The sequence below is a fragment of the Gigantopelta aegis genome, chromosome 6 (genome assembly GCF_016097555.1).
Source record: "Gigantopelta aegis isolate Gae_Host chromosome 6, Gae_host_genome, whole genome shotgun sequence".
Lineage (NCBI taxonomy): Eukaryota > Metazoa > Mollusca > Gastropoda > Neomphalida > Peltospiridae > Gigantopelta > Gigantopelta aegis.
The window spans coordinates 31554754-31567734 of record NC_054704.1 but is presented as its reverse complement, the minus strand read 5'-3'; the positions used below and the strand labels follow the sequence as shown (position 1 = coordinate 31567734).

The 12981-nt window shown below is 34.9% G+C and overlaps 1 protein-coding gene and 1 long non-coding RNA gene across 3 annotated transcripts in view; one reads left to right on the top strand and one right to left on the bottom strand.

Moving 5' to 3' along the window:
• Window positions 1-8150, top strand: part of LOC121374001 (protein LTV1 homolog) — a 36345-nt gene extending 28195 nt beyond the window's left edge. For both annotated transcript variants that reach the window (XM_041500863.1, XM_041500864.1), the window contains exons 7-11: window positions 271-398; window positions 1298-1443; window positions 2343-2395; window positions 6514-6708; window positions 7850-8150. In XM_041500863.1, coding sequence (XP_041356797.1) covers window positions 271-398; window positions 1298-1443; window positions 2343-2395; window positions 6514-6708; window positions 7850-7963 — 636 coding nt within the window. In that variant the 3' untranslated portion in view covers window positions 7964-8150. The remainder of the gene's footprint in view (window positions 1-270; window positions 399-1297; window positions 1444-2342; window positions 2396-6513; window positions 6709-7849) is intronic.
• LOC121374005 lies at window positions 408-9786 on the bottom strand. Its single transcript, XR_005958172.1, has 3 exons — window positions 9400-9786; window positions 5869-6046; window positions 408-576 (listed from the first exon to the last, which is right to left on the bottom strand). It is a non-coding gene; the product is annotated as an uncharacterized LOC121374005 (long non-coding RNA).
• Between the last annotated feature and the right edge of the window lie 3195 nt (window positions 9787-12981).

Below are 12981 nucleotides of genomic sequence, written 5' to 3'. Positions count from 1 at the left end.
GACCATGTTGCCCATCTAACACAGTGACACTTACCATACAATTGATGCCTAACTGTCACAGATTAAATCATGTGCTGTATTGTTAGACATATAATCCTTTTCTTTATCCCTTGCTTCTGTGTTTTTGCCCATGTTGCCCCTCTAACACAGTGACACATACAATTGATGCCTAACTGTCACAGATTAAATCATGTGCTAGAGATATTGTTGGACATATGTTCCTTTTCTTTATCCAGAGAACTTTAGTTTTACTGTATTCTTCTTTTCCAGTTATTTGAGCAGTACGATGATGGTGATATTGGAGCGCTGGATCAGGAAGACATTGAGGGAAGACTGAATTCTAACAGTGTGGTGCTGGACAGCATGGTGGAGGAATTTGAAAAACAAAAGAAAGTAGTGTGAGTTTGTTAGGCATTTATGTACTTAATATTACTTGTTAAATACAGTGGTGAAGCCATCAGTCTTAAGGCTGGTAGGTATGGAGTACCATGTTAACTGGACTCAGTGTTGTTGTAGTTAAGCTGCCGGACATAAGGCTGGTAGGTACTGGGTTTGCAGTCAGGTACCAACTCTCACCTAGAATGAGTTTTAACGATTCAATTCAATACAATACAGTACAGTACAGTACAAATACAGTACAATACAATACAATACAATATAATCTTTATTGCAACCATTGTATGAGTTAAGGAGACAGATTCCCATTTAATAAAAGAAAGAGAAAGCAAACATATGAACTAGTTATAAAAACAGTAAACAGCAGAGATTTAATACACGTCTGCATCAATATGCCACACATACATAAATATACATACACATGTAGACACGGACATGCACACACAGTACAGTAAAACTAAAAGTTAAGTGGTTTAATATTTAATAGGTAGGTGTAAGACCAATACACTGACTTCTCTCTCACTAACAACTAATCACTACCCCACTGTCCTGGACAGACAGCCCAGATAGCTGAGGTGTGTGCCCAGGACAGCATGCTTGAACCTTAATTGGATATAAGCATGAGAATAAGTTAAAATGAAATGAATGAAAGTGGCACCAGTCCCAACCAGAGTGAGTTTAACAAGTCACTGGGAAGTGTTAGGCTACTACACCAACCTCTCTCACCAAGCATAAAATAATAATTAAAGTAATAAGTAAAGTCTGGAATAGCCCTTCTTCTTTTTGTCCTATAGACGCCTCTGAGAAGAGTTATCTTTCTTGAATGACAAAAATAAAATCCAGCTATGACTATAATATTTGTAAAAACAAGTCTGATATATTATGTGGTTTGTGGTTTCAGAAAGTTGAAGGATGTTATAGATGAAGGAGTTGGAATGTGTGAGGTTGATGTTGACAGTGAGGAATCTGACACAGAAGACGATGATGATGCTGTTAAAATGGTTGTAGAAGAGCCCTCACAGAAGTGGGACTGTGAATCTATACTTAGTAAGTTCATACAGGTGTTTGTTATTGCAGTGCCTGAGGTGTTTGTGTCACAGGATCGAACCACCTTTGTCGATCCATTCAACTGATTGGGTTTTTCAATCAGTGCACCACAACTGGTCAAATGCTGTGGTATATGATTTCCTGTCTGTGGGAAAGTACATACAAAAGATCCCTTGGTACTAATGGAAAAATGTAGTGGGTTTTGTCTCTAAGACTATTTAACAAATTCAGACAGATCTAATAGCCGATGATTAATTAATCAATGCGCTCTAGTGGTGTCATTAAACAAAACAAACTTTTGTTTTGTTATTGCAGTGGAGCAGTTGCCTAATCCATTAAAGTATGATGGCACTATAGTTTTGGCTTCATACACAATAAATACTAGATATCTTACCATAGTTTCAATTCAGATCCATGTTTCAACATGTTTTGTTTATGAACACCACTACAGCACACTGATTTATTAATCACTGACTAATTGGATGTCAGACATTAGATAATTCTGTCATATAGCTTAGAGGAAAACCCCACATTTTTCTGTTAACAGCAAGGGATCTTTCACATGCACCTTCCAACACGTTTCATATACATTAAAAATGATTTGATATACAGTCATGGAGCACAGTTTTGGATGGGATCAAACAAAGCAGATGCATTTAATAATCGTCAAAATAAATGGTGCTTGGACACTGCAAGTGTTTCTAGCATTTTAATATTGGCAATTAAAATAAATGAAATGTCAAATCATTTTGAACATTTTACTATTAAACATGTAACACAATCTTTCTGCCCTAGTTAATCTAATGCCATAACATTCTTTAAATAAATCTTATTGTTTTTGTATCAAAATGTGTGAATGTTGTAATTTGTATCACAACACTTTTTAATTTTATTTTCAGGTACATACTCAACATTATATAATCATCCTCAAATGATTTCTGAGCCAACAAAGGTAATATTAGGTTTTTTTAAATTATTATAATATCATAATTCATTAAATGATATATTAATTTGTTTTTAAATAAATGTTTTTGGGTTTTTTTGCTTTTTTTTTTACTCAGCAATTAGCAAAGCCGTGGAGATTTTTCTTTTCATTCTCTGCAGCATTTTCTTTGCCGTGGACTGTATTTGATTTTTTTTTTCAAGCTGTATTTTTTCCTTTTTGTTAAAAATAAAATATCTTTTGTGAACTGAAAACAGATTAAAGGTAAATATTAAAACAGTAACTGCACCGTTATTACTAAGGTCGACGACAGTCACTTTTCGGACCCTTGTTTTGGCTTTGTACACAATAAATATAACATATCAAACCGTAATATTTTGATAAGATATATTTAATAAAAGGTACTTATTATTTCTTTCATCTTTTAAAACTTAAACTTAATATTTTGTGCAGAATTATGAAAAATAAAAAAATACCAACCTGTAAATAGCGTTGTCTGCGTGTTATAGAATTTATACAGGGGTCAAGGTTAATAGAACAGTTCTTGAAATAAGCATTGTGTCTGGTAACCCATTTACAGATTACCACAAAATATAGCCTGGTAACCTATAGGTTACCACAATGCAAACTACTAGGCACACATCTAGTTGACTGCTAAAACATGGACATTCTGAAATTGTATCGGTGCGCGTGAACATCGGTACGAAATCCGGAAGTAAATTTATCTAGTGTGCACTGCTTAAATATGTATTGCTGAAATTGCTTGCAATTGCACAAGTGCGCACGAACATCGGTGCAATTTCGTACGAGAAAACAAAACGCGGAAATAAATTCATCTAGTGAAAGCTGCTTAAATGCGGAAAGACTATAATTGCTTGCAATTGCACAAGTGCACATGAACATCGATGCAATTCCTTACGAAACAACGAAATGCACTGCCTGGTTTATGCTCGGAAACGAAACTGCCGTACGTTAAAACTTTTTAAAACATGTGGTAACCTCCCGGTAACCTGAACGACCGTTCTCAACTTATTTCGATGCCTGTAATGTGGCAAAGCATTGTAATAATGTAGCTAATATTGAATTTGAATGACTTCAGTATTCCAATGACAACACTTTGCATCTTCTTACAAAATACATGACGTTTCCATTTTCAGAATGCTGGAAAAATTCCAATGCAAAATTGCTATTGAATTTTGTTTGTTTGCACATTACTAATGAACCTGAATGTGTTTGAAGAAAATATTGTGATTAAAAAACTACCTTTTACAAAATATGGATTTCAAGTGAAATTACGGTGTAATGTAACAAATCTGTATATTTCCAATACTTTCCTGAATAATCTGATTTGTTGTCTGTCCTTTTTCTACTTATGTTTGGTTTCTTAATTTTATTCTTGGTTTCTGAACTTCTTATACTAACATCTTCTAGCACACTATTAGCACTTTAATCAGCCTTCTATGAATCAGATTATTGATGGGTAAAGTTACAGAAACGATGATTCAGATCTATTGATTTTCCAAACCGTGGCATGAGACCATATAATATTGTAATGTTTAGGCTTGGATTTTATAGTTAATATCAAGTTGTGTAATATTTGGGGAGGGGTTAAACAATAATAATGTTATATTGTATTTTGGGATACCATTTGAGAAGATAATTAAGTTAGAATTGTTTATTTTATTTACGTAATTTTTGTTGTAGCGATGTATAATTTTCGGCAATATTCGGCTATAATTAAATGTGTTGTTAATCTTCGTTATTTCTACGAAGAATTGTTATGATAGGTTAACCAATCGTTATGTCCGATTAATGTCATGTCATTAATTTGGACCAATGAGAGCCATTCCATGTATTAATGCTAGATTTGTCCATCAGTTTACTCACTTCTGATTTTTCAACCACAGGTACAAACATGTGTGTATGTTGATTGTGTTTTTTTATGTGTAGATTTTGAATGGCTCTCTCTCACTCGGTTATTATTCCAAATTGTGTTTTTAGATTTATTATGTGAGAACCGACAATGATAAGCTATTTATTTATTATGTAATTCATTAACCAAATGGTAGTGTATTTTTGTTAGTTGTCACCGTCTCCCATTGCATTACCGTAAACCTTAAAATTATTGTTAGGCATATTTTGTATTGACACTTGAGAGGTTACTAAAATATTTTTGAAAGAAGATTATTGGAATTTTGGAGAGAGGAATTGAGTGAAGGAAATATTATTTCTGTCTCGTAAATTTCCAAGTATTCCACGTTTGGGAATCTTGTGGTTTCACGAGTGGGAATGAATGTTTATGTACATTTTCGATGGATTTTCATTCTCTTAGAATAAACGAATAGTAATCCATATTGGGATTCTTAATGTTTCATTGGCGGGGAATTGAATGATGGTTGAGTTGTGGGAAATTTGAATAACTATTATGTAACCTGTATCTCTCAAAGTCAATCATGAAAATTTATTTTTATGATCTACTGAAACCCTTAAATAAACACTGTGAAAAAGGACAACTTATGTGATTATTTGATTAGTTAGTGAGAAAGGTTAATCATGAGTTTACATATTGAAATGTAATTTTTGAAGTCTACGACCGAAAGGGGTAACCGAACCCAGCAAGGTACTTTTAGAACTGTATTTAATTCGATTTTAGCACCGGTCTATAAGTGGGCACGTGCTGAGAAAGCGAAATCGTTACAGTATGAAGCCAAAACAAGGGTGTGAAAAGTGACTTGTCGTCAACCTTAAATATCTGAATTTTAGCACCATCAGGCATGATAAAAAATATATGTAAATTACCAATACAAAGTTCTTCCAACAAACGTTTCACTAACGTTCATGAACTATTTGATTGGTTCCCAACGTGACCATTTGGATGTTTTTCTGCTGTCTGGCTAAACTCGATCCAGCATTAAAGCAAGTTCCATCTAGGTCATTGCACTCTCTTGACTGTTCATAGCACGTGCATTGCAGGGACCACTGGATTGCAAGGGGGTGACAGCTTATACATCATTTAACTGTGGCTATGGTGCATTATGGGTGTTTTATTTTCAGTAAAATGTTCATCATACACTCCTACAAGTCGCTTTAAGTATTATGGTCAGCCTGATGATAAGATATTTGTAGATATACGTATATAGAAAGAGATTATTTCCGATAAGTTTAATAAAAATTTATATTTACAAAATATGCCGTTATTAAAGAAAACTATTTAAATTCCATATCGCATTAAATATATTCTGACACTTGATGTAATATGATTAAATGATAAAGATTGAACTGGTAAGTTAGTGCAGACTAACTACACTATATAATAAATTGACATCCCCTTATAACACCATTGTTCTTCATCGTGCATGTGTCATTGGCGTGTTAACTGTTACATAATTTTCAGTCAACGAATACTGCCACTGATATAAATGAATCTTACAGCATATTGGCAAACAACACAAATAGCAAACTTATCTTTCAAATTTACTTACAATCCAGTGTTGGAAACATGTTAACTGTCAAATTGCCGTGGAAAATCCTGTGGACACTATTTTTCTGCTGCAAATATTTTGCCGTGGTCATTTTCTTAATTGCAGGAGTTGTTACAGAAACTTGATCAGTTCTCACGTCAGTTACACAAGTTTAAATTCAAGCGAACTGTTAAGTGTTCTGAAATTAAAAGTTGCATACTGCAAAAGATAACTAATTTCAGTGCACATGGTTATTTTAAACTAAGTCAGGTCCTGAAGGCTATCTTGAACTAATTATTTGTGGTTTCATAATTTCATGCACTAAGTGAATTATTATAATATTAAACTTTTCCAAGCAACCAAATAACACACATATTGGATGACAGGTTTTGGGTCTTAATAACATATGTAACTGTGGTTAGAAATGATTAAGCCATGAAATTTAAGTCTGGTAGGTACTGGGTTCACCTCCCGGTACCAGTTCCCACTCTGAGCGAGTATAATGACTCAATTTAAGGCCACTAAACCATCTTCTCTCTCACTAACCGCTAACAAGTAATCACTAACCCACTCTCCTGGACCGTCATAAATGAATGAATAATGAAGATATTTGTATTATAATAGATGGTTTATTTCAATATATTTTTACTGTACAATTTGTTTCAGGGAAGAACAATTAAGCTGACCAGCAAGCTGGGAATTCCAACTGATGGGATATCACAGAGAGGTCTGACGAAGAAACAGATTGAGAAGGAAATGCGTGAGAGTAGGAAGGCAGACAGGACGAGCACGTTCAGGCCTCAAGATGAAACACTGGAAGAAAAGAGGGCAAGGAAGCTGGCTATTAAAGAAGAAAGGAAGGTAGAGAGAATTGTATTTTATTTAATAAGTAATGGGAGAGTTTTTACAAAAAGTTTGTTTTTTGTTTAACGACACCACTGGGACACATTGATTAATTAATCATCATCTTTTGGGTGTCAAATATTTGGTAATTATGACTCGTAATCATCAGAGGAAACCTGCTGAATGTTTCCTAATGCAGCCAGGGATCTTTTATATGCACTTCCCCACAGACAGAAAAGCACATACCACGGCCTTTGTCCAGTTGGAGTGCACTGGTTGGAACGGGAAAAAAACAAATCAGCTGATTGGTTCCACCGAGGTGGTTCGATCCTGTGACGCAAGCACCTCAAGTGAGCACTCAGCCGACTGAGCTAACTCCTGCCCTCAAATAATGGAAGAGGCACTTGTTCCTCTGTGACATGAAAATCATCTACAATGAAAACCCTCAAAACTGGACAATTTTCATAGTCTCTTTTTAAATATTAATACCTGATAGCCCTTAAAACTGGCCTGTTTTACTTGGTCTCCTGTGTGACCAGTTTAGAAGGGTTTTATTGTACTTGCATGTAATACCTCACAATAAGAATTTAGAAACAGGTATTCTGCACATATCATCAAAGTGATATGATTACCATGTGCATAAAAAATTTGACAGATTACAAAAACAAACATTCTATTACTGTCAGATTTTAAAAAGCTCTTTTCTATCAACATAAAATAACAAAGCAAGTCAGATGTACAGAAATCAGGGGTGGGAATTCTTCTCGGATCGGCTGTTTTCCTCTCATGGAACATTGCATTTCCTCGCATTGTAATCGTCCTTTCCTCCAAAATGTGTTGGATGGCACAAATTTAACCTAGGTTTTCAAGAATTTCCGGGACCCCTCTAGATTTCCTCTTTTTTTCATACAGTTCACCAATTCCCACCCCTGCGAAAGGAATATTCTAAATTAGAACCTTCTATTGTCATCATTATATAAATTTTTATAAAATGTGTTGTTGGTTTAAAAACAAACTACCTTGTTGAAATGGGGAAGATGTACATATAATTTATAACTTCATCCCTGCTGAAAAATTACTTACATTTTTAATACAGTATTTCGATAAGGGTTGTTTTGGGGTTTTTTGTACTTTGGTTTATATGTTGTTTATTTTCCAGGAAAGAAGAGTAGAAAAGAAGAGCAACAAGTTAGCATTCTCTGCTGAAAAGAAACGACAGCAGAAACAGCAGTTGAATGTGCAGCAGAACTTACAGGGCATGAAGCTGTTGTAGCATTGTGTGAATTCATTCATTTTGTGAATAAACTGGCACGTACAGAAAACTATGAAACATGTTAGAAATGTATGGTATTCGTTTCCAACCTGTGCACTACAAGTCAGATATATTACATCTTAATTACTGATGCAGTGTGTGTACAAAAAGCTATTAAAAAGACATGGCTACTTGTGTGAAGATGGAATGTTTTTCTTTCAAATTTTCTTCATATACATGTAGCTAATGGTTTGAATAGTATGTATGCTGTTAAAGATTCTGGATGATCCTTGTCAGACAGGGATTACAGGAATCGAGGAAAACAAATTCAAAAGGTGTGTGGTGGTGGTGGGGGGGGGGGGGGGGCAAGATACCAATATGTATATTAGAATGGGGATTCTACATGCTAAATTTTAGAGAATTTATTGTGTTTTAATTTATTTATTTTTCTTAATAATAATAATAAAAAATCTACATTTGCAGTTCATCTCAATTTTCTGATCCACTTTATCATCAGTGAGAAGTCATTGATGTAAAGCAACTGGAAGGGTATTTTTATTTTGTGAAACTCTACTCCTATGTTTCAACACTTACATTATAGGTAGTACTAAACAAAATAACTTCCGGCCAGTTCAAAGTTTGAGGTGCATCCAACTTTTGATATAGAAGTTAATACCACAAGTCCTCTGATTAGTGATAAATGTGAGTGTGTTGGTTGTAAAAAAAAATTGTTTCATCTGTGCAAACAATGTATGCAATTTTATTTCATCTAGTACCACTGTGTCAAGTAATCTTGTGCTTGAAACATGTATGGGGGTAGTCATAGATGCTACCCATTATCTCTGAAATGAGCAGCTTGACCACCAATTTTTTCTGATTCACTTTAAGGGTGAGGGGTGATAGTATTTAGATCCGTGGTGTTTATGTCGATTGATAGGATGCCGGTAGGAATTTTAGCCACATATGTTGCTATTGTCTATGGGGTTTGATTTGGTAGTATACCCAGAAGAAGAGTTGACCAATTAAAACACCACTGGCATTTGAATAATTGATCATAAAACAATTTTCTCTTACTGGTCCAACTGGAGAGGACTATAGATTTTGTCTCTGTCTGTCTGTCTGTCTGTACCACAATATAGTTTTCCAGACTTTTTTTTTCCACAATGCCTCAAGGTATTGAGCTAAAATTTGAGTATAGTTTTATCATGTAGCGTTACAGATTAAGATTTGTCTTGAATAGAGATTTGCCCATTTTTTACCATTACAACCCTTGAACTTAGGAGATATGACAATGTGTTATGCCTGGTAGGGGACATGTTTTGCTTTAGCAGTACTCTGAGAATACTTGTATTTGAATTTAAAGAAAAAAATATGTATACTTGTACATAAGTATTCTAATAAAATGATTAATTTTACTTTGTAATGGAGTTGGTTTCAATATCTGGTATAAAGATTACCTCTTCTGGTGATGCCGTTCTATTTCTCACAAACGGCATGTTCCAGTTGTTGCACAGTTTTAAGTGCGTGGCTCTTGCTCTATGACACAAATGATCTCACAAGTTCTAGATTGGACTGAGGTCAGGGCTTCTTGCCAGCAAAGGTAAAGTGTCCGTTGCATTCTAGAACAAATGGTCTAACACTGCACTATTAGGACCTCCATGAGCCCAAAATATTGGACTCCAGTATTCAAGAATCAAACTCGACCCGAACCCGAGTACCCGAAACTTACTACACGTTACTAGATGATAATGAGACTAAAAAATAAAGTTAAATAGTATTATTTATAGTATTATAATTCCAGCGCTGAATAAGAATGCCAAATCATGCCAAGCTAGGCATTGTCATCCATGAATGCAGGACGTGAACGAAGTGAATGACTGTCAAAATGTAGAATCACTCTGTTTTCAAAGATTTCATTGATAGATAACTTTGACTACCGTATATCTTCGCCTATAAGTCGAATTTTTTTCACCCAAAAATTATTTTATAACTTGGGGGGTCGACTTATAAGAGGGTAAAAAAAATTCAACAAAAAATATTACTGTTTTGGGGATTATTTTACAAGTTTTATTGTTGAAGTATGCCATGTATTTATACTCAAATATGTTAATTTGACACATTTATTTTTTATAACCTATTTTTTTTGGCATTAGAACGGTTTTGGTTATGCGAAAAGGCGTACGATCTCACTCACATGCCAAGACAACAGTCCACTTAGTTAAATTAACAGTCATCACTAATAGTAAAAATGTAAACAATACTAACTACCTGTTGCCTGAGTTTATTTTGAAATCTGGTCACTGGCATTAATGTTGTTCAAACAATGTTTTGGCGGTGATTAACTTCATGAATATTACTGAGCTTTCCCTTAAAATAGACTGATCTCTGCAGTTCACTATCTAGAGCAATAGGGACACACATCATTTGGTACAAAAACCAGTGTACTTTCCAGAGTTATCCTCCTTACATGTATTAATATGGCGGCAAAACGTGATACTTTCAGTTTTATCGTAGTGATCTGTTGTCAGTGTTTATAAATAAAGTTGTTGTCTGTGCACAAAACCATCTGTACAGTACTATACAGTAACAGTCAAACAGCTTTCACTCTCTACTAAGGGAATATTTCGTTTTGATGCTATGTAATAATGATAGTTTGATTGGAATAGTTTATTATATTGCGATGTACAAAACATGAAAACCGAAGTTTGTAAAATAATTTTCTTTTGTTCAAATATTATTGTTCTCATGTGCTGAAAATAAGAAATATTTCAATATTTATAAGTAGTTTTTCATGGGTCGACTTATAAACGGGTCAATAAAAAAATACGTTTTCAGGGCTTGAAATTAGGGACTCGACTTATAGCCGAGATCGACTTACAGGCGAAGATATACGGTAGTCAAATTTCCTCAAACTGCAATTAAATTCAGTTTACATTCATAAATACAACCCCAACTCGTGACAGAAACACAAGAGGACACATGAGATGAATGTTCTGTTGACTGGCGTGTATTTCGATGTCTCCATACTTGGATATCTTAGTCATGTTTAGAACCTAGCAACTGTCATCAGATCAATTGGGTCTGTCTCCATGTTTTTAAATTCCAGTGTTGACAAGCTATACACCATGCTAAACACTTTACTATTGGTGATGTCTAGGCATTAATACTTGGATGTTAAATTGGGCGTCACGGGTGCAAGTCTTCTCATGGAACTGATTAAGAGACCCTATATAATTTTTCAATTTTTGTTTCTCTTGTTTTTCTTCTCTTTTTTTTTTTTTTCCTTTGACACCAGGTGGACTGGATGTAGCTAAGTGGTAGAACACTCAAATGAGTCACAAGGCATATTGCTCTTGATGGATTCTATTTTTTTCCCTCACAACTGGTACATCAAAGACTACAATCCATATAAAACATAAGTTGTATCTTGCTGATTTATGGTAGGATTAGCCTGTGTGGCAACAACAGAGCTCGCTCTCTCTCTCTCTCAATCTATTGGTGTAATGGTGCCTTTTACGATCGGGTTTTAATTTTTTACATTTCTTCTGTTGTGGAAACAAAGCCAGAATGATCAAATTCTATGTTTCTCGAGCACAACTCCAAAATCATTCACGATAACTTCATGATATGTATACATATCAGTCTTAATGGTCTAGTAGTGCGTTTTGATTTCAGGGGGTTTTCATTTTTGATATTTTTGATACCATGGAAACAAATAGTGGAATGACAAAATTCAGTTTCTGTAAAAATGCTGCCCTTCATATTGCTTTTCTGTGGATCTAGGCGCAACTGGAGCCCCAGAAGTGCAGTGTGCATGACCCATCGACGTATGGACACGCTCTGACACTCACTAATCCAGCTCCAGCCATGGACAAATAGCACGGACGGACAGAGTACGTCAGTCATGAAAGATAATCTAAGAGATGGAAAACTCTGAAAAGCAAGACATCTAGGAGACGGACACTCCAAAACCAAACCAACCCACTGGATAGAATGGATTCATCAGCCCTGTAAAGCAACCGTTCTAAGAGAAGGGACTCTGAAATCAAATCCATGTTACCTTGCAGAATGGCTCTAAGGACCAAAGGCTAAGAGAGAGAACTACACAAATCACAGCTGAAGTCGGAAAACCCTAGTCGAAGTGGCGCGAACTAGAAATGGGGGGCTTACGCAGCAACCTTCAAAGATACGAAAAGAAGAAGAAGAGTGCTTCAATTTCATTACGATCACGTCTTGTTTGTGTTGAATGCGAGTAAAAAAAAAAGAAGAGTTTTTTGTGTTTGTAAATCAAAGTTTCATATATAGCCTATGCTATCTAAGTGGCGGAAACAGGATTTTCTAAAGGAGGGATCACTAAATTATAAAAAGGGCAAATTGAGTTATCAAAGGCAAATGAACCAGGGCCATGACATTACTTTATCAGACAATGCTTTATAAGCACCAGGCCAGATCTACAGTGAGGTTCGAGGGCGTGCTACTTAGAACATGTTGAAATAAAAAAGCTCGGTGCAATTTAGTATTGTATAATGTGGATGATTTAGTTGGGTTCTTTTATTTTTATTTATTATTATTATTATTATTATATAAACAAGTCATTAAAAATGGCAATTCAAACGGGCTGGCCCGGGTGGGGTGAAGGGATGGGTGTATTAAAAATATATCTACATATATTGGAAAGGATGGCCTATCTCGTAATGCCTTCAAGACCATGTTTGGCAGTTTATTATATAATGGTAGGCCTAAACACTGGTATAGGGAGTCGTTCAACAAACATTTCTTTTCTTTTTCATTTATTTAATGCAAGACCCTTTTGACATGCTAAATAAATAACATAAGCTACCAATTATCAAGTTACCGCATGAGTCAAACCTATGTTAAAAACAGGCACAAAAGGGAGTATTAAAAATGGTATTTTAAAACCGGTGGCTGCTCAATACAGGCCACTTTAATTATATTTATTTGGAAGAATAAAAATGTCTCTCAACTCGGGTGGCTGCTTAATGAAGTGGGTATATATTTATTATTAACATTGGTGAATA